General features: G+C 41.3%; 1 protein-coding gene across 1 annotated transcript in view; it reads left to right on the plus strand.

Moving 5' to 3' along the window:
* Window positions 1-23121, plus strand: part of ARHGAP28 (Rho GTPase activating protein 28) — a gene marked incomplete at both ends in the record, with an annotated part of 72502 nt that overhangs the window by 23979 nt on the left and 25402 nt on the right. Inside the window, 2 exons of the mRNA XM_081996893.1 lie at window positions 17018-17220; window positions 22657-22874. Coding sequence (XP_081853019.1) covers window positions 17018-17220; window positions 22657-22874 — 421 coding nt within the window. The remainder of the gene's footprint in view (window positions 1-17017; window positions 17221-22656; window positions 22875-23121) is intronic.

Here is a 23121-nt window from a genome sequence, read left to right on the forward strand (position 1 = left end):
AGCATGACTGTATCATTTCATGCAAAGCAACGGTAGCTGCCACCAACACCAGCTGCATTTGCAGCATGAACAGCCCCACAGTCCACTACCAAATTTTTGAGCCATGCTCTTCCCTGCAGTTTATGCTTTAAAGCATGACCTACCAATCCCTAAACAGACCTACAGGCAGTGGTAAGTGACCGGACGTTTTCAAAATTCTCAAAGATTTATGAAATCCTCAGAGTTGAAGAAATAGAATGGTGACTTTAAGTCCGGTTTAAAACATAAGGCAAATTCAACTTCAAGATGAACAGCAAGCCCAAACCACTTCTGGTTTTGCTCTTTTCTGTCCCCTTGGGAAATCTGTGTCTGATTCAGGAAGTCCTTTGCCTTCTCTTTTCTTTGTTTCAGACTTTTTTTTTTTCTTTCTCTGATTAAGTAACAGTCTTGCTTTTCCCTTTATTCTGCTGAAGGGCTTTAGCCATGTCTTTGGAGGAAGTGAAGGATATCAAAAAGCTTATAACCAGAAAGTCAGCTTTTCCTCCCGTATTTCAGGCTGGAGGAATGATGACAGGAATGCTGTAAATTTGACAGACCAGTTTAAGCATTTCGATGGATAAACAAAGGTCTGGTGGAGGGAGTAAAGTTTGACCATCTCATATGCGTTCTGTGCTTAAGAGCTATTTCTTAGGACTCCTTTGCAATAACAGCCTGTGGTAGGGAACTTTTTGCACAGCGTGTTTCCTCATCCCCCAGCTGCAGCTCAAAATCATCCCTGAGTTTCAAGACTTTATCTATCTGGTGGCCAAAACCCAATTCTGGGCCCCTGTTCATGCAAACCCTGGTGCATGCTTTTTCCAGCATTCATCTAGGTCTCCCACTGATCATCCCACTGTAGGAAAAGTACGAAAGGCTTCCCCATAAATATTTGATGTCTTAACAGCTGTACTCTGGATCGCTTCTCCTTCCTCGCTGGCATTGTGCACTACGGTTCTGCTCCGGGTGGAGCAGCTATCTCCGTGCAGAGAGAGCTCCTCATTAATTTGCATCTGGCCATTTACGATTTTTTGCGTTATGCTAATGGTAGTGTCTCATATCCCTGTAGCAGAAAACACATAAATTGCCTCTGTCTTTTTCTGAGCCACCCCACAGGGACTCTCCTGAATTACAGCGCAGCTTATTGCTGATTACTTTTTTATTTCTCCTCTTAGGAAATAGATAAAAGGTTTAAGTTCTGACACAAACAGGAAAGCACAGTAAGAGGATTTATCCTGAAGGCATCTACTCTTTAAAAAGAGTGATGGAGCAGTGTCAGCCCGTTTCCCACAAGGGCCAGAAGCTCCACCGCTCTTTGTTCCCACAGCCCTTGTATGACTAGAGGCAGAATATCCTATCGCAGGCTGTCAGATAGCTCCCAGAACAGGCAACTTGGTGATCATAGGCTGAGGAGGGACTCGCTGCCACTAGGAGCATGAAGAAGTTGAGTTTCAGAAGGACTCTGCTCTGCTCCTTTAAGGATAACACCAAGACTTTATTCAGCTCCGAGGTAAGACTTGCAGAATTTACTAAATCAGTAACTTCTCAGCCTTCCAGACCCTGCTCCCTCCCTCTTGTTTTCTTAAATGAGGAGTGACAGGAGGGGGAGAAAGCTGTCAGAGTTATCACTAGTGGAATTTTCCAGCTTTACCGAGCAGGAAAGGGGGGGACAAAAAAAATTATCAACTGCTGAAAAACAACTGGACACAGTGCAAGCAAAAGCAACTGCAGGATGGGCACATACATGCTTTGCATTGACTCAAGTTGTATGAAAATACACCTCAAGAATCTATTAACATGAACCCGCTTAAGATTTTATTAACAAGGTGTGCTTCTGCAAAATTATACTCTGTTATAATACAACTTTTTCCTCACCGTTTATTCTGTTTAAAAATGCATGCCACTTGAACAACGTTCCAGAGGGAGCAGAGTCTTTACTTGAAATTGGATTAATCACAGTTTTTCCTGTATACTCTTTAATTTGATTTGGGGTCAGAAATTTGCCTTTTTCAACTTTTGCCTTCTGATGTCATATAGATGTTTATGATATTGATATGTATTTCAGCTCAGTGTCATGTGCAGAATTCAACTTGCACAAGTAGAACTTTATACAAACCTAGCTGTAAGGAAAGAAGAAACTCATTGCTTATATCATTCCACGGGAGGAAAGGAAGGTCTGACAATTTAAGTAAGCCACGCGTTCATACAGATTACATGCCTAAATGAGCTAAAGTGCTTCTACATTCACAAATACATTATTCAAATCCACGTTTTTCAAATTGTGCTCAAATCTGGCTCGGTTCTGTATACTTGGCAGGCAGGGATTTGCAGGTAGCGCAGGCTCTTTCTAATGGCTACTTTCAGTTTGAAGGTGCTTGTGTCTGGTAGCCAGGTAAAAACCCAGGGCAGGAGGGGACTGGTGGTGAAGAGCAGTTAAAACTGTTTACCTAGTAATGAAAAATGGAGGAATTCAAGGGAGCTGGCAACTAGGACTTTTCCACGTTTTTTTGAGGAAACTGGAAGCTTGTTTAGATAGTCTAAATAAATGAAAATGCAAACAATAGACCATCAATCCAGCACACATGGACAGGTTCTCTCATCCCTCAAGGAGGGATTCCAGGGGATTTCTCTCCCGCTGCCTGGCTGGCGTGATGCTCACAGTTCTGCACCTCCAGAGCAAACATCAGGAGTGTTTGAAGGAGTTTCTTCTAGCAGCTCTTGCTCCACAGCAGTTTGCACACACTGAAACAGCAAGCACAACCTCTCCTGTTCCAAAGTCCCCCTGCAGCAAAATATCATGAGCCAAGGTCATGACCATCAGCAGAAATAATACTCCTTGCCTTGGGGAAAAATTTTCAAGGATTTCTTCCCCTGTTATTCCCTCTGTAGGGGCAGCACGAGGCCTATACTGCAGATCAAAGGGAAGTCTGAAGTGGCATCAGATGATGCAGAGCAGTACAATATGATGACCATGGTCCAATATGATGAGTACATAATAGATTTTAGTTGACTTACTTTGATCAGGATGAAAGAGCAAATACTTTCTTTTCCCCTTGTCAATCATGAAGTCTCACTGAAAGGAAACACAGGCAGCTAATATCCCTGGAGATTTGACTTTTGCCACCTAGATTCTTCATTGATTTATTTAGAAAAGAGAATCAGATCACCAGGATTACTGGGAAATTTCTACTAGACGGCTATGATCCTAGCACTAATAGAGTGTCTTCAGCAAATACAGTGTCATTACGAGACCCAGTAGTGTTTTGTCAGGATGAGAGATAGGGCTTACTGGCATAAATGGTTGTCCAAACTGCTTTTTTCTGACTTTGTGACATTTTCATATGAATAGAAGAATCCTGAAGGAGATCCCATCACTGGGTTTGCTCCTGTTTGTTCTTAGTGAAGGTGATCCTGTCCATGCAATGAAACAGCAGCTCACTCTTGGGTCCTAGGGCTTTTTCAGGCAGGGTTTTGCACTGCAATTACAAAGTGATTCCTAATTCAGAAAGCCTCTGTGAGCCACCAAAATGTAGATGTTTCTAGAAGATAGCTAGAAATTCTCCACTGTTGATGCTGCTTTAAGATAATGACCAAATTCTGATGAAAGTTAACCTAGCAACTCTAAGCAACATTGTATTTTCGTCAACTCTTTTAATTACTTCTTACTAGGAAGTCTCTTCAAATGCATTGTTTTGGAAAACCTTAGGTGGTGAGCTGTGCATAAGTGATCATAATGATATAACAGCCTCTTAATTTGACAAATCTTTCTCCCACCCAAATGATTCCAACTACTTTGAATAAAATCTGTTCCATTTTCATCTTGAATTACTCTTCCATTAAGCAACCAATTAATGTTGATCCCCTGGTTCAGCAATATGGCTATAGACAACATTCCATTTTATGTGTTATCTAGAGTTTTTCACAAAGGCTTTTAGGAGATTACTAAAGTATTACTTCCCTTTGTTCCCATCTTCTCTGTGTATTCATGTTTATATGTGAGTATGAATCCGTATATATGTATAGTAACCTTCCCCTTAGGATATTGTGTATGTATGTCATAAAGGAAAAGGAGATTAATGGTACAATACAATACAAACAGATTGACTTTATGGTGGTCTCGCAGAAACTCCTGCCAAGGAAAAGAATAAATAACAGCTGTGTTAATCAAAGCCAAATTTAAAAGATAAGGCTTGAATTAAGGCGGTCAAAATCCCAGAAAACTGAGCAAGCTTAAAGCCCACAGAAAAAGAAGAACTCCAAGGACAAAGAGTGTAATGGTATACAATTAAATTGAAGGTAAATTTTCAGAAGTGCTTCTGTGACTTACAAGCCTAAGTACCATCTTCAGAATTGATTTGCATGCAGGAACATTTATTCTCCCTGTAAGTCCATAGGGTTTGTGATCCTGTATCCTTCAGTCTTTTCCGAATATGGGAGTTAGGTGACTACCTGCCTTAGTCCCTTTTAGAAGCATAATCTGTAGTTGTCTGGAAGTCCAGAAAAGACACTGGTCCAAGCAGTGGCTGAATACCAACCAGGGATACCAATTCAAACCAAAGAAGAGCTACAAGCATGATTATTCCCCTGTTCTAATGGAAAGCCATCTACCATCTCTGTTTTGGATTAAACTCACGAAGATGTGTTATCCTGTTCAAGATCCTGTGGAAGCATTTTGAATCAATTGTAACTGACATAAATATAGCCCTTGACTGGAAATCCTCCAGACCGAGAGCGCAGCAACAGTCCAGCCAAGATCCATTATATCAAAAGCATGGATAAGTAATCCGGTGTCCTCGTGGGACGGATAGCATTACAGCTTCACAACATTCATAAAGTGCCTGCACAGTGAAAGATGTAACACAATCATTAAAAGGTGGATGAATGCCCCACGCACCTTCACCTCCTATCATGGATCATGGCTCTTATCTAGGCAGGAGGAGGAAGAGGAGCATGTACTCACTATGACAGAGGGCACAATAACAGCTTAGTCGTACTCATTTGACGTGAGCGTGTGAGCTTTCAAACAAGATTTACTATGTTTGCATAACAATATTAATTTCTTTGTAGAGGCTATCCAGCCAAGAATATGTACAGGGCTGAGAAAGCTCAGTTTAAAACTTCAGCCAAGCTCTGCAGGACTTACAGAAGATTAGCAGTTCTATTACTCATGGTGTACCATAGCTTACAGTCACGAACTAGCTCTTGTATTTTTAACTCTCCTCTGTGGCAAAACGTCTGTGTGATTTTAGATGTGTCACTTTACCTCCCTCCATAATTCTTATCTGATGTCTCTGTGGTCCTGTTATGATGAATTAGCTCTTGCCCATACAGTTAATTAAATGCCACAGGGAGGGGTTGGGGTGTTTTAGTAGTTACCACATTCTTGGTTCTGCTGTTATTATCCACTGCATGATGATTTGGTATCTGGGTTCAGACTTCCAGCTGTGACTGAGAAGAGCTCAACACAGCTTAAAGAGGCAATTCCTCAAAGTCCTCTTTCCATTCTCCCAACACAACCTGGTGCAAACCCAGAAGAGCTTAGAACAAGGCAGAACAAACCAGTAACTGTCAAAATAGCCAAAAGTAATCCCTTTGTGTAATACCTGATGTCTACAAAGGTGCTGTAGAACTTTATAGCATGGTTGTGGGCCATCTAAGTTTTCTACTTCCCAGTAGAACATGAATGGGCATTTTGTACCTACATTAAGAAGCTTGAAGCTAACATAATATTGTCCCTCTATGTATTCTGAGTCCTGAATACTTCCAACGAGAGCCCATTTTCCTCAGACATTTCCAAGAACTACATCTTACTCCCCCAGTATTAATATTAAGACATGTGAACTTCCAAACCCTATGCACAAGAGTCATTTGGCTGGCTTCAGTAGGGCTGCTTGTAGGATTCAGAATTACTCACATCACCAAGGAACTGCAGACAAAGGCATCATGTTTTGTAAATATTGGTGGTCTCTGTAGCTCCAAGGGCTTTGAAAAGCTAGCTTTGAAATACCTGGCATGCTGCAGCTTCCCTCAGAGTGCTTATGGATGAAATATTTGAGATAAACCTCAAAAATAATATAATCAAGGAAAAAACGTAGTTGAAGGAAACTGGAAAGCTGTTGTGCATCATGTACTAGTATTCCCATTTAAGAGGTGATTTTTCTTATTCTGCTATTTGCCTTTTTTATGGGCACTGTAAAGAAGTGTAGTTTAGCCAAACATTTCCAGCTCTCATTGGAGTCCAAGTGGTTTGGAAGCATCGCTGCTTTGTTTGGCTCCTAACATAGAAAGGTCATGTTTTTCACAGGCACGTAGTACAAACATTTGAACAAAAATTAGAAAAATACCACTTGAAATTTAGGGTGTTGCCTTGACAATTCCCATGAAGATGTTCCCTCTATCTCTTTAGCATAAGCCTAGAAATCACTTTAAGATCACAGAAAACCTTTTATACTCCATTGATTGGACTTGTATAGCCAAAGTATAAGAAAATGCATTGGGTTCTTTTCCTTTCCCTCGTCATTCCTCTGTTGAAGACCTGAGGATATAATACTAAATTTGATTTTGTGGTCCATTGTTTCCTCAGAAAATGGGATATCTGCTCTTTGGAGACCTGTGATCTTCTACTTGGTGTTCCCTGTTTGTTGTGTTTGCCTCCATCAAATTTTAGCTTCCACTCTTCATCTTCAGCTCTGCTCTGTCCTTTCTTATGATTACATCTCCCATAATCTCATGATGACCTTTCATAGTACTGGTTATGTTACTAGACTCATCTGGTAACTCAAGAGGTTTTTGCCAACGCATTTCTGTACCTATATTATAAATGAAAATCCTCTAGACCAATTTCCAACAGGAATATTCTACCAGCTTTTCCTTTAAGTTCATCTTTAATGCTTACCCAGTTATTCTTGTAGAGTTATTGATGTCCTGAGTGGGAGAGGTTACCAAATAATATACCACTACTTAATTTTCAAGTGAAACATCTTAAAATTTTGACCAAAAAGAAGATAAGTGAATTAGCAAGAAATTAATTGTTCATTGTTTCCCTCAAAAAAAGGAGGTCAAAAACCTGTTCTAATATAGCTTGCTTTTCAAAGCTTGAAGGTGAAATGTGCACAACATTAGCAAATTACCGTTTTTCTTCGGGTAAAAATAGGAACATAGCACTTTTTGAGATATTCTCCAAGGTTCATCTGCATGGCTTTATTCAGTGTACATTCTTTACAGATACCACTTTATTAAGCAGTCTCATTAACAAAAGAACAGTTTATTCACCAAATTTGGGACCCCTTCCAAACTTGAATTGGTTCAGCAGAGCCAAGAGGATTTACTTCTGTTAATATTGCCTATCTGTTTGGGATTTTTTAGTAATTTATTTTTTAGACTGTAAAGTGCCCTGGTTGCTTTGACTCTGAGCTTTTTATAAATATTTAGAATTGGATGGAGAGAGAGGCTGGTGTGTGTCTTCTTCTGATAAGGAGATATGGCTGTGAAAAGCTGCTGGAGAAATGTGTGGGAACACATCCATCAGCTGCAATCTCCGTCCCTTGCCCTGCGTGTTAGGTGCCCCTGTGCTACACTGGTATCGCCTCCTCTCTGCACCGAGCTTCCCAGCTTGCTCCACCTCCACACAAGGCTCCCACCCAGCCCAGCAGCACTTGCTTTCTGGAAAGTGGAAGAGGAAGGGAAAGAGGCAGGGTTCGGGGATGGCTGCAGATGGAGGGATGTAAAGGGAGATATAGGTATATATAGGCCCCATGTTGCCTCAAGTCATCCAGAATTAAGTCACAGCCTGTTCTGGACATTGACAGGGGTAATCAACAATGTGCTAAAAATCTGTTTTTCTGTAGTTTCCCTGCTGAGGTACTTTCCGTCAGTTTCCAGCTGATGCAAAACCATTTTTCTTCAGGTAAAAATAGGAACATAGCGCTTTGAGATATTCTCCAAGATTCATCTGCATGGCTTTATTCAGTGTACATTCTTTATCTATACTGCTTTATTAAGCGGTCTCATTAACAAAAGAACAGTCTATTCAGCAAATTTGGGGCCCGTTCCAAAGTAACTCATACAATCTTTACCAATGTGCTTGAGTGGCAAAAAATAGAATTATGTGCACATCTTGATTTGTCTTTGGCTCCAGCATTTTCCAGTGAATTTTTCATTCCTGCTGACTGATTCAGTATGCCACAAAGTACAATACACTGTGGAAAATACAAGCTGAAAGTTCAGAATTGCCTGACAGCCAACCCAGAGCTGCCGAGAAAAATCTAAATGGTGAGAAGTACATTTTCTCATGAAATTTTTGTGATTTGTAATAACTTCAACATTAGCAGTACCACAAAGAAGGATGTTCTGAATTTAAACATAAGGGATAAATTAAGCCAGTGGGGTTGTAACAGTTTATAACCATCTGAGAATCAGATCCAGGATTTTTATAGTGACAATGTGAAGTTGCTCCTCACTCTGTCGAAAGATTTAACAGTATCTTCACCACATAAGCATTTTTTCAATAAAATAGCTTTCAAAGTTGTGTGTTGCTTAGCTTTAAAAGTTCAATGTGCTGCTTTGCATTACTTCAGTCCAGTCCTGTGAATACTATTAAGCGCAATGTTCAAAATGGTTTCTCATGAACTGCAGGGTAATCGATACCATTCATGACTAAAATATAAATTAATACATTAGAGAGTTTACATGTTCATATCTTGTAGTTCACACATAGCCTCCCACATGCATTAAAACACATTTAAAGGAAAACCCAATATCTCATGAAAATACGTACTGCTTGTTTGCTTAGGTCCTGAAGCCTTTGAAAAAAAATTAATGGGTGGAGTGGTGACATTTACTTAAAAGGGTGCATTAATTATAGGAAGGCAGAAAGTAACAGCTGGAGTTCACTTAAAGCTAAGCAAAAAGAAAACTTCAAAGACATATTGCATGACTTCAAGCTCCTGTTTAGTTTACATGTTCACTCTCTAGAAGTATCTGCCTGCCTTCATTGATTATGTCAGTATCTTAAAGAGCTTACAATTGCAATACATGTCATTGCATTAGATGTCTTCCAGTAGAAGGTATGGTCCAGTTCTTTATGTTTTTACCTTAATTCAACAAAAATTACTGAATTTGTCTTTTGAATTGCTGCAGAGGGAGAAAGTCTTATAAATACTGTGAGCTCCTTAATGATAATAATCATGCTGGCTGAAAGGATAGCTCCTTTAGAATTATCTAAAGTAAAAATAAGTATATATTCTACCACAATTGCCGCATAAATGTAAGCAATGTTAAAAGCTGTCCTGAAAGCTATAGAAAGTTTGACCCCTTGTGTTTCAATGTTCCATCATGCCTGATGAGTGTTTTAATAATTTTTTTTCTTTAGAAATTCTAGTTTGTGCTTCTACAGCCAAAAATCTTTTAACACTGTCCACTTTACATCCCCCGTGGGTTTGACTTGGTTTGCTTCTTTGCTTGTTGAATGATTTAAGCTTCATCGGGGCTCTCAAACCTGTGCATTTCCTCCAGTTTTAACTGTATCCTGTTGTGTTATAAATAATGAGTCTGGCTAAGTGTGAGTTGCTGGCAAAGCCTTATCAATTTTACTGTGAGAGAAGATTCTGGATGAGACTGCACATTACCCTCCTCCTCCTAAGCTCCTTGGTATTTGTAGTTACACACATATGCATGCACAGTGGCCTGACGTACTTCAGTTGGCTTGAGACCATGCTATCCCCGGGGAGCACTTACAGGGCTGTTGCTTACCTTAGAATTGACACTGCCAGAGCAGTAAGAAGCAAAAGAGAAATACAGCTTTTCCACCGCCTTTTCTGAGAGCTTCCTCGTTACTACAGATAGCTCTCTGAGAAGGAACCGAGTGAATGGAATGAACAGCATTAAACTTTGTGTGGTGCCAGAGTTCAGACAGGATCTAGTGTATTTGTGCGTCCCCTGCTCCCTTTCATTCACGTGACTGCTTCATCTTTGCTTGCTACTTTGGGTAAGACACTGGGTAGGTGCTTGCACCAAGCTGCAAAATAAAACACATCTGCCTCATCCTACTGTGTGGCTTAACCAAGTAATTCATCCCTAGGACTGGTAATCTTATAGTAGTATACCCATACTGTCATATGTCTTGATTTCAAATTCCATCCAGGTGGAATTTGAAGGGTTTGCCTTGGATTTGGGGTGCTCAGCTAGCTAGTGAAGTCTCTGGGCGAGTGCCAGGACAGCTGGAATTTTTGGAGGCATCTAATCAACATGAGTGGATAAATTGTACAGCGCATGCACAGTCAGCCCATCACTCCTGAAGGCCTTCATCAGCTCTGAGGCGTATGTACAGTGAGCTGTCGGATTCACTAGGCTCAATGCTCAGACACAAATCATTTGTACGGTGCATGCACAATAGATCCAACATTTCCTGGAAGCACGGGATTTCCTAAGCTTACAGTACGTGGCCCGTGTGCCTATGTTTTCTTCCTGGAAAACTTTGGTCAGGCCTAGATATGTGGATATGCTTCATATAAAAACAATTGGACTTAAGCAAGCACCAACACAACAGAAGAATTTGTCACCTCTAACAATAAAAATGTATTGCAAATATTTAAGATGTCTAAACTGTCTGCTCACAACCAGCTTTTGCCTGCTGTATGCCATGTCCAGATGTTTCTTGTCTTGCCCATACCCATTGACAATTACATCTAACACACTCTGCCATGATCTGCTTATGTCCTTAAGTCTTCAGCATCCAAAGCTAACTTATCCTGCTGCCTCTTAATCTATATGAAAAGAATTCTTTTCCAATTCACTTGGGAAAAAAAGGGTTAACAGAACATACTCTTGTTAATTATTTGGGAATGGCTGCTGCCCTTTAGGAACAGCCTTGTTCCTAAGACAAAGTAGAGTCTCTTTCAGATTTTTGACAGATGCATTGAAGCCGTGTAGTGCACTGTCTCTGTCGCATCGGGCCAGCGCTGAAGTGGTGTGATTGCTAGTGTGGAGGAGAGGTCTGGGTCATGTCCCCAAAGGTCATCGTTGCCAGCAGGCAATACCTAGAGAGTATATTCCCTGCACTCCCCTAGCTCAAAGGGTCTGATTGTGAGAGCCCTCCAAATGAAACGCACAAACAGAGAAAGATTCTTCTGCAATCTCCACGCTCAGCCGCACAGCGGTCACAATGTGGCCCTTGTTGCAGATGGGGGACTTCCGTACCACTTATGAACAAGTTGCGTAAGAGAGAGCTGAAGAAATCAAGGTGAAATGCATTTTTAAATGCTGGCAGGTAACACTGGCATGCAATCTCTACCGCTGAATCTCCTATGTCATCTAACTCCCATTAGTACCTTGACGAACTGCAGACAAGTTATAAATAAATAAATTAAACTCTTAATTCCTTTAAATCTTGTAAGCTTTTACTTTTTTAAGTCTTTAAATCTTAAGACTCATTAAACAAGTCCTTTTGGTCCAAAAAATGTTTGTGAAGACAGGAAAGCATCTGTAGAAGCAAAATTAATAGTTGACACAAGCATATTTTGTAGAATGCTTTGTAGAATACGAAAACACGCAAAGTACTGAATTCCTGTGTTTTCAAGTCTAGCTGACACAGTAAGGTGATAAGTCAGCTTATTTTCAAACCAGATTTGTAACAACGAGCAGTGACATGCATATGATTTTGGACTTCTGCTAGGCAACAGGATGAGAAAATCATTAATGAAATAAAATCCTATTCTGCTTCTCACTCAAATATTCTGTTACAAGGGAGGCTGGGGGACACCTCCGTGAAATCAGTGAGCTAGATAGGTTAAATATTTGCTATGCTAGATGTTAGAGAAAGAAAGGGGAAACTTTAGGATCCGCTGCCTACAACTTGCCTAACATCTGCAAGATAATCAGAAGCAGAAGTGTGCAGACGGAGTTGGGGGGATATTGTCTGAGATATGCCCCTCTCTGTGAGCAGAAGCCACCAAGCATGGAGAGAAGGAAACAAGCAGACAGCAAACAGTGCTGGGACGGGGTCGCCAGGAAGGAACCAGAAGGCAAGAGATTTGGGCTAAGAGTGAACTGTGCTGAAAACTGTGCACAAAGATATTATTTCCAACTGCTGGACTCTTCCTTTGCCTGGATTTTGTATACATTTTGTATAAAAAAGAGAAATATTGGCACATAACTGATTCCTAACATTTCAGAACAGACATAGCTCTTAATAAAGAGGTATAAATTTTGTTTCTCTGTCAATGCAAGCTATCATCCCCTTTTTGGCATTTAGGAAGAGCTGAGCAGAGAGAGGGTAATTATTTTTTGTCAGAAGTTGGTGACTTGTTATGATAAACCCAAGAATAGAAAATCTAGGTACAGGAAACAACACTGTACTCTGCCACTGTTGTGTTTTCCAGGCACTACTGACTTCACTGGATTAAGTGGCTATGCTGGCAGAAGGATTGTAATATAAAAAGGTGGATCTTAGTCCTAAAATGACCAGGAGAATTTGCTTCCTTCATCTTCCCCATTCCTATACATGTGATTAATTGTGGTGAAGCAGGCTCAGGACCCACTGAATAAAACGAAGCGTAATGACCCACAAGAGTAAGATGTCCTGTCTCTCTGTGTAATCAAGGATTAAATGCTGGTTTTAACTACAAGATGGCTTTGTTGCTCCTGTTTGTTTTATGAATTCTTTACCACCCATTACTTAATTAAACTGAAAATACAAGCCTGGTTTTGTCATTAGTCAGCCTGTGAGCAATCATAAGGTGTCACTGAACCAGCTCTTCATGTGGTTTGACAAACCTTGACGTTGGGGATAGGATAAGAATTGCATATTGGATTCGGCTTGGCTATCCCGAAATCAATGTGTGCTGTCAGACCCTGAACAGCACACTACTGCACGGTATACAGAGCATAAACTATAAGTTCAGCAGGCCTGGTTTACTATTGTATTTCATCAGCATTATAAACATACACCAGAGCAAAACCAGAGTCACACACAGTTGAATCAGCCTGCTTGTGCCCCATGGAAATACCCTGCTTCTTTGCAAAAATCTTTCCACAGAAGGATTTCTACATGATATGATCATATTTCTCCTTACTGGCACTCTTTAACCCTTTCTTCTGTGACCAATAGCCAGTAATAGAGGCGTTCTTTGATATCATTGGCCATTGTAGTATACTTTTCCCTTCTTTCTTTTTCTTTCCTATTTCAAGTGTTTGTTTTTGTGTGGCTTTTTTTTTTTCATTCCACCCTGAAAATAATTTCAGATTATTCAGTGGAGTCATTGTAATTTTTGCTTGGTGCTTTAAGGTTCGTCCTTCTCTCCCAGCTTTTTCCATCTAGGAAGCCAGGATTTGAGATCCCTTCTGCGTTTAATTTAGTCAGCCTTCCCAATTAGCCCACCACTGCGCGCCTGTGTGAGGGAGCAAATGGCACTGAGCATGAGCTTCATGATGGCTACTTACCTAAGAATGGTTTTCAAATTTTCTGTAAGAACAACAGATTCAGCTTACTTAAAACATTTCATTCTTGTAAACTTCTCTATAGACACTGAGAAAAAGAGCAAACAAGCCAGAAAGCCTTGAGGGTGAAAAAGGTATCGGGAGCATAGTTCTTCTGTTATGAGAGTTCCCAGATGACAGACAACCTGGGCTTGTCGAGCTGTTTCTGAGACAGGCAGGCAGCTTGCTGAGTCAGTGCTCATTCGGTGTCCTTCAAGAATGAATTAAAAACAGCGAAGAATATGCTTTGTTTCCTCAGTAGGATTATTCTCTTTTTTTTTTTTTCCTGAAACTGTTTTGAGCAGCTTTGGCTGGAGGAAATAGAGACAACTGCCATTATCACATAAAAGCAAGACCACTTCCTCCAGGACAAAAGCCACAGGTATATGGGTCAAAACGGCAGCTGGAGGCTTTTTCGAACATGTGAGTTTTTAATAGGCAGACTCAGAATAATTGCAGAAGACTTGTACCAGACCACCTGGAAGCTAATTTCAGCTGTTTACCAGTAAGGATAAAGCACCTCTGCCTAACCTTTCTTGTTACAGGAATTTTACACAGCTTGATTTAATCCGGGCTGAGATAACAAGCCTCGGATATGAGGTTCTCGGGAGACTTTGTTCAGCTGATTTTCCAAATAAGCTCCATACTTTTAATATTGTAGTAAATGCACGTTAATTACCCGGGAACCTTAGATGTATTTGGTAAAGCTGGTTGTCACAGCAGTTGTTGCCATGCTACGTGGTCTGTTTTGCATTTAGCTTTTTGGTAGGGTAATATTACAAAATAGCATACTCACTGTGAGGAGAAAAGAAACTACCGCCAAGCTTCTTCCTTCCTAATATGGTGAAATAAAAAGCCTTGGTCTGAGCTAGCTGAAGTGCTGATGCAGTCAAAGCCCAAAGATCGGTCTAGTGTGGTGCGTGAAGAGCACAAGGGTCATGGTCAAGATTCACACTGGGAGGGCAGGAAATGTTTAAATTCCCTGACCATGACTAAAAGATGGGAGCCAGCAATGCTATCAGGGAAAAAGCCCTCTTCTCGTCCCAGTACGTGTTTGATTCCAGACCAGAGAGAGCATTCCTTCCTACGATTGCCGGTGTGGGAACTCTGGGACTTATTTTTCACAAAGGTTTAGACTAAGCAGGGACGTGAAGTACCCAGTGGGCAGCAGCGTGGGGGGCTCGGGCAGAGCCCCGGGCTACAGAGGCGGCTGGGGTGGGCCAGGCTGCGGCGGGATGATGAAAACCAGGCCCTTGCGTCTCTCCCTGCTTGCACAGCGCCCGGTCAAAAGGGGCCCCAGACCCTGCTAAAGTGCCAGGAAATTTTGCCTTTTTCCTTATTTGTCTTCACTATCACCTTTTAAACAAAAGAGAGCAGCTTTTCGCAGCAGTGAGCAATTGGCTGGCGGGAGCCGTTTCCCCCGTCCCCACCAGCTCCCAGCTGAAGAGGTGGGGTTCTTCTGGCTGCTTCTGCTGCGTAAAACCTCTGCTCGGGGATGCCTGGTCCAGCATTAACTCATGATAGTTAAGTCCTGTGAGACTTGCCTTTTTTTTTTCTTCCCTTGCTGATGCCTATGCAGGGAAGAGAGAGAGGTGAACCCCTAAAAGAAACAGAGGCTGCCGCTTGCAGATACATAATTCTAGTAGTTATGATTGTCAGGTACCTCAGTCACCTGAGGCTTTGCGAAGAAAAGCAGACTGAAACGCTCGCGTCTCCCCAGAGGGAAAGTTACTTGGAGAACACTCAAATAGCTTTAACCACACTTGTGTCACAAATTCTTCTCAGATTTGGTGACTGTGGCTTGTTCTAATTCAAACCATAACAGTTTCAGTGCTATGTTTAAAAGCAAACAATCATTCGCTGTTTATGAGGAAAAACGGGATAGAAACACTGAAGATAACACTTCCCTTCCTGTAGGACCCGTGTCTCCAGAGCACCGTAGTGCATTTACTTCTGCTGAAATACTGTCACCCATCGGAAAGCTTTGCTTCCCGGCAGCTGACCAAGAGCACGTGGGCAGGTTTGGCAGCCGAATCATCCGTATTACACCTCCCTGTGTTCAAAAAGAGGCAAAGGCCTGAGCTTTGCCTTTTTGAAGCACTGATAATGCCCACAGCTCCACTGTTTCCACTGGGACTCCCCAAGCTTGGGCTCAGACCTTCCCCAGAAGGAATTGCCCGGGACCGCCCAGACGAAGCGGGAGGCTCCAGGAGCCTCAGGGAACAGCCGGGCCGTCGCTGAGCAGGGGAGGTGCAGCAGAGGCAGCGGCGCGACGGGGGAAGAGCGTGTCCAGTCGGCTCCGTTAAATAATATGCTGTTTATACATCCATTACGAAAACGTTGACAAGGAGGGAAATACTGAAAAGGAAGTATTTTTTTTCTTTCAGTGGAGTAAAAGTGATGCCTGTGGTTTTGAACAAAGGCCTGTTGGCAGGATTGATGCCATAAAGAAAAGGAAGAGAAAGGGAAACTGCATTTGAATTAATTCAGATAAGTGAAGGCCAGAAGACCTTGTGACAGAATTTTCCATTAATTCCTGTAGTCCAGCTCTCTGCCATAATTGTGTTACCTCCTGACTCCTTTGTACAAATATTATTGTGGTTATTACTACTGATCACTGGAACTACTGTAACTACACTTACCAAATCTGCTTACAGTGTTGCAGCCATAATAACGCGAAAGAGCGAAGTTAGACAACACTATCGTGTTGGGTATTTTATAAGATTTTGAAGGAACTTGTATAACTGTCTTCAGCTGCGAGAATTTACAGAGGGAAAAGGCAAGAACAAAGGAGTAAGGAACAAACTTCTTTGTTTTGATTCAATCACTGTAGTGAATCGTAACTTAAAATTTGATTTTTAGTGAATCATAATTTTCTTTGAACCTGTGATGAAAACTTTCTGTTTGGCCTAAAATGTATTATTTAATTTCAAAGACACATTTTGTTAAGATTTCACTGATTTTAATTTAAGAAAAACTGAAATCTTTTTAAAGGATTTACAAATAAAAGGTAATTATTCTTATGAATTAAAATATTTCAAGGTTTTATTTTTTTCTTTATAATATGCACAGTCAGTGGAGCCAAGATGAGTTTGTAAAATATTTCTGGGTTCCCAAATCTGATTATTTTTCCCCAAACAAGTTTGCACTGAAGCATTTTAACCAGTAAGTAAAACAAGAAGGAATAGAAACTGAGGCACAAAGAAGTTAAAATACTTTTCCAGTGTCTCATTAGACGTGTAACAGTGTTAGAAATAGAAATTGCATCTCCTGAGTCCCCCTTTACAGTGTAAAACACTAAAGAACATTAAAGAGATCAATTATTAGATGTAAAATAAATTTCCAGCCATAACTGTTATGAGCAACAGAGATCATGAAGACCATCAGAACTGTGCACTTTGCCTCCAACATCTTGTTCCCTGCCTCCCTGGTACAGTCACAGGTGAAGCCCTAGTTGCATGTTCTGTCTTCATGGTACAAGTTAGCATGATAGGAAGATATTTTTATTTTCATTGTTATCTCTTTTCAGAAAGTCTCTCCCTCGTTGTCGAAGAATTAATAGGATGCTTTCCAATGAATCAGCACCTCCTCCTGCATTCAGTCGCTCCAACTCACAAGCCTCCATGGACAGCACCTCCATGGAGGACTTCTGGTGCGAAGTGGAGAGCATCAAGGAGAGCAGTGAAGATGGCTCTGAAGAAGCAACGCTCTTGGAGTTCAAACCTGCTGATGGTGAGCACACAAACACCACTTCTTCCTCACACCTTGACTTTGCCTCATCTCTTTAGTGATGCTCTGATCTCCCTCCTTGTGTGTGTCATCCAGTATGAGCAAAAGTACTAGGCTGGGTCTATGATCATTGTAGCTCCACTTCTGAATATCACAGTGAATATACGAGATGTCACTGGAAAGAAACGATAATTCTGTGTGGTTTATTCACTGGGGGTGGTAATTGACTTCTGAAGTAAGTTTGTTTGCACTGATTTTATTTGTGCTTCAGGAGGACAGATATGGTGTAATTTAGAAAAGAGAGGCACTAAATGAAAACATCTCCAGCATTAAATATACTAAACCAAACCAAAGGACCAAAAAGTTCATGTAGTATACTGTAATTTTCAATTTTTTTGGCTTTTGGTACGATATAATGTAGAAGTTATAAAAATCTTGAAGCAGTTTTTATTTAGATATTTGGTGCTATCAGAAATTTGATAACTGCCTGTTTCTCTGAGAATGCTCAATTCGGATATAATTCAAGGAGACATTAGAGATAAGTCTGAATATATAGATGCCTACATCATTCAGACTCCTCGCTTGTCAAAATTCATTCATCACTTATACAAATTATGCTGAAGGTATTACTACCTCATTCTGTTACCTTAACATTTTCTCCTCTCCTTTTTCATAATGTATTTGGAATAAAGATGTAATAGTCTGCACTAGCTTAGAATAGAATCATAAAATCATTAAGGTTGGAAAAGACCTTTAAGATCGTCAAGTCCAACCATCAACCCAACACCTAAACCATGTCCTGAAGTGCCACGCCTACACCTTTTCTGAACACCTCCAGAGATGGTGACTCCACCACCTCCCTGGGCAGCCTGTTCTAATGCTTGACCACCCTCTCGATGGAGAAATTTTTCCTAATATCCAATCTCAACCTCCCCTGCCGCAACTTGAGGCCATTTCCTCTCATTCTATCACTAGTTACTTGGGAGAAGAGACCAACACCCACCTCACCACAACCCCCTTTCAAGTAGTTGTAGAGAGCAATAAAGTCTCCCCTCAGCCTCCTCTTCTCCAGACTGAACAACCCCAGTTATCTCAGCCGCTCCTCATAAGACTTGTGCTCCAGACCTCTCACCAGCTTCGTTGCCCTTCTCTGGACACACTCAAGCACCTCAACATCCTTCTTGTAGTGAGGGGCCCAAAACTGAACACAGGATTCGAAGTGTGACCTCACCAGTGCCAAGTACAGGGGCACGATCACTTCCCTACTCCTGCTGGTCACACTAGTTCTGATACAGGCCAGGATGCTGTTGGCCTTCTTGGCCACCTGGGCACACTGCTGGCTCATGTTCAGCCAGCTGTCAACCAGACCCTCAGGTCCTTTTCCGCCGGGCAGCTCTCCAGCCACTCCTCCCCAAGCCTGTAGCGTTGCATGGGGTTGTTGTGGCCGAAGTGCAGGACCCAGCACTTGGCCTTGTTAAACGCCATACAACTGACCTCTGCCCATTGATCCAGCCTGTCCAGCTTGTTGCAATGCAGCTTTGTGTTAGATGATTTGATAACATCTAGAACAGCAGTTCTCATTTTTTTTCCAGTTACGACTCCAATTACAAATGTGTTATATTGTGCAACACAAAATACCAGGTGTTACTATAGGGTGAAACCGGATTTCTTTTGTGGTCATGACCCACCGATAACTACTGCAACTCTTTCACAGATCACGGACACTAGTCTGGTAACTACTGATCTAGGGATAGATTTTGAAACAATGGTGTGTTCTTTCTATACAATTATTAACACAAGTGACGATGTATTTTTCTTACCTTGACGTGCAATGGGATGTCATTAATTCTGCTACAGAAAAATGGGGGAAAAGCAGGAAAAAGTACTACTAAAGCAATCAAATATATAATCAGTCATGATAAGTATTCCACACAGAATTATCTAGCTCCAACCATGTACCATCTCCATGGGGAACACCTACCATTCACTAGTTCCCAGTAGGGCTCTCCAGGAAGCAAAAGGAGAAGACCTCCGTTCACCAGAAGAATTGGTCTGCTATGAGGGTTAAGGTCTGACAGCTGAAATCCAAACCGCACTTCTTTGTGCTGGGCTGTGGTCTCAAATGAAAGTAGGTTGGGGTGTAACATTGACATTTTATGGTTATTGTTATGGGAAGGCAGAAAAGCGATCTGCCTCAATCAGTTTGACCTTATTGGCAAAATTCCTGTCTGATCACATTCTCTAGCTTGGAGATCCCAGAAGGAGATTGTGAACATCTTGGTGTCTCCTTCATGCAATTGTCAGCATGAACTGGGTGTCCCTGACCTGTCTGCATGCTCAGGGGCATGTTGCATATCTGTGAGTTACCAAGCTGGGTAAGTTAGTAGGACAAGACAATACAGGAGCCCATTTTCCATGTTCTCAGAAACTTTTCCATCAAATTCATCATTGAAGAGCTAAATCTTCACAACGTGCAAACTTTGTTGCAGTTCCATGCTACTCTTTGTCTGATTACACCTCATTACATCGCATTGATTTTTTCCCCTCTGTCCTGAATTAAAAATGAGACTGCAAAGTAAAATGAAATACATCTTCACACTTCATTTACCTTCATACTATTGTTTTAAACACATATATATTGCATACACCCACACATAACCAGGCAGTGGTTCTTATAGTAATAACTTGTTCTAGTTATTAACTTCAGGAATATGTTCATTCTGGGTTTATAAATCTTGTAAATAATAGTGAGTTCTGTTAAGCTCTTAATAGGATAACACTCCTTGCCGAGGTTCAAAACACTGAAAATCAATGTGGAAGCCCTCAGGGCAAAACAAAACCAAATATTTGTCACCATTTTGAGAAGTCTTTCAGATGAATAGATGAAGAATCGTTAAGAAGGAAGTCAAAGGGTGAGAGCAGTCAGGAACCACTGATACTGTCACAACCATAATGCTGTTTTTTGCCAGATCAGATATGCAAATGGGAGACATGAGCACACTTACTCTGTTGACAGTAACTACAGTCAAGAAAGAATAAAAGATCATAACAAGTGATACAAGGGATGAAAATGTAGGGGAAGAGGAAGTCATGATGTGTTTAAGATGGCAGTGATGTGCAGAAATGCTTTAAGACCTGGTGTTACAAGGCTGGGATGCTGAGTTATTTGAGGATATAGCTGAAATTCAAAGAAAGGCACTGCTCTTTCCTAGCAATCTCTATGAGAAAAAAGTGAATTACCAAGCAGAGGGAACCCTCTCAATTACCTATTTGTCTTGTGATGGAGCAGAATCAAACACAGTATCAAGACCCTTTTTATAGCTACCACTATAAAAACAATGTGTTTTTCTTTTAGCCGCTATTTAAACGTATGTGTCATAAAATTTTGAGGGTTTTTTATGCAGAAATTCCCTCTCTTTAATAGTTTTACTCCTCTGGTTGTTGATGTTATTTCTTATTGTTTGTGAGTGGTTAGAACAGGAAAAGGGCAAAAGCCAGGGAAAACAAGTCACAGGGGTGGCTAGTAAGCAGGCACAATTTCATGTGTGCTTTACTATTTTTCATAGCATCATGAAAGCCAAGTTTGATTAAAAACTAAGTTCTTGGAAAGAATATGTCAGGACAAAAGCCAAAATGGATATAATTAAGAAACTGGAACATGAATGGATGTGGCTAGAACAGTGGCACACAGAAATGAAAAGAGACCTTGTTAGAAAGAAGAGTGAGGATAGCAGAAGAACCATCCGTTCAAGGAGGGAAAGGAACAGCCTACTACCCTATCTCTGGATACAGTAAGTATCAGAATGGAGGCAAGCTGTTTCACGGGTTACAGGGCTGGTCATGCCCCATCTAACATAGAGCAGGCGTTTTAGAAGCAGATATTTCTTTAGAGCTTTGTAAAGAGAGAAGGCCGTTAGCAACGAAGTCAGTGAAGGCACATGTGTAAGATGCTTTCACTTGCCCTTGTGGTCCAGCCTTCTAATTTTCTCTTTTGTGTATCTAACTGCCAAAGTGCAGCAAACTGATGTCCATCAATCTGCCTGCATTTTGGTGTCAAGAAGAGGCAATAAAGGGAGAGTGGAAATACCAGCCTGCCATTAAGACCAGTGCTGGGACAAGAACAATCAGTGCATTGACTAGTTGTTTTACAGAACATGCTTGCAAATTAATCCATTTCCTGTTTGACATGTTTATTTGTAATACCTTTTCTTCAGCCAAAGTTGGAATGCAATTAGCGTCTTGTCTCAAGCAGCCTATTGCGGAGCTAGGACTGTTCACAGGACTAAAATGAAAGCCTTCAAAATCTCCTATGTGAAGGGAGATTTTAACAGGCTATGAGTGTTTACTTTAAAAAGCAGGCAAATAAAAAGGCAATGACAGTGAAATTTACTAAATGATTTAGAGAAGGTAGATTGGGAGCTTCTCCGTGTCCTACAGTGACAGGGGGTATCCATTCAACGTAACAGGTAGCAAGCTGAAACCCTGAGTTGTGTTTGTGTGGCAAGGTTTTGATAGTGGGGGGGCTGCAGGGGTGAGAAGATGCCAGAAGCTTCCCCCATGTCCAATAGAGCCAGGAAAGGAAATACTTTTCACACAGTGCATAATCTCACTGTGGAAGCAGTTGCCATGTTGAACCAGCTGAGAAGCAGGTATTGAACAGGATTCAAAAAGATATTAGTCACTAATCAAGACATCAAGAAATGCCAGGACGTAGAGTGCTAGCCAGACTTCCATTATTATAAATCAGGATGATACCTAGCACGCAAGGATAGCTATTTCTGCATCTTCTACCCCTACCTGACCTCTTTGACACCTACCTGTACCTGACCCTTGTTCTTTTGTGAGCAGCTCTGGCTCTTAATCAACTTATTCAAGACAGGCTATTGGACCAGGTGGACATCATACTTCTCTCATTGTGGCATCTTCACCAGGTATCTGATTACAAGCTGGCTCCGGCATCTTAAATCCCATCTTTATTGTGCAAACACATTATTCTATTATATACACCACTTCAGTATTTTTGCTTATTTTAATTGGAATACCAATTTAGTTTCCTCCTGCCAAATGGCTTCATCTGGTACAATGTGGCTTAAGTGGTAACTGAGGGGATTTATGCTCTTGAATGAGGGGGTTAGTTTCTAGCAACTTGCTGTGTCACGCTAGACACTCTACTGCCTTCTTCACGTGAGTGTGTTAATGCATAGGTTAAAATGTTTCTTCTGTTCTTCTCCTAAGCCTCTCCTGTACAGAGACTGCCAAACCGAAAGTTGACAGTATGTTGACAAAACTAAATTAACTTACTTTTGTGGCCTAAGAAAGATTGGAAGTGGAGTTTTCTCGAGGTAAAAGCTAAGGCAGAGGTCCACCATGCCACCTCCCTTCCTTCAGCCCCCTCTCCCTCCCGGGCCAGGCCTGGTAACACACCATCTTCCTCTGCAGAAGGGGAGCTGGAGGCAGAATGGCTGCAAGACGTAGGTTTATCTACGTTGATCTCGGGAGCTGAAGAGGAAGACGGCCAAGCCCTGCTGTCCACTCTGACCAGAACTCAAGCTGCTGCCGTACAGAAGAGGTACAACACTTACACTCAGACCCTGAGGAAGAAGAACAAGCACACAGTCCGGGATGTGCGAGACATCTTTGGCACCAGTGACCCTTCTGTAAGTAGCTAATGCATCCTACTAAATGTTTTTGAGTTTGATTTTTATGCATTTTGCAAGTAGCTCATCAAAAGTTCTACCACACAGGAACTCTTGCCTGCTGACAACGTACAGACAGCCAGTAGCAGTTCCTGACACTAACTCCAGACTTTTAATGCTATATATACTATATTTTGAGAGGGAAGGAAGAAACCAAATAAAATAGATGGTGCACAGTTTTGCAACTAACCTGTAATTTAATGTTGTA

This window comes from Phaethon aethereus, assembly GCF_964289735.1.
Source record: "Phaethon aethereus genome assembly, chromosome: 2".
Taxonomy (NCBI): domain Eukaryota; kingdom Metazoa; phylum Chordata; class Aves; order Phaethontiformes; family Phaethontidae; genus Phaethon; species Phaethon aethereus.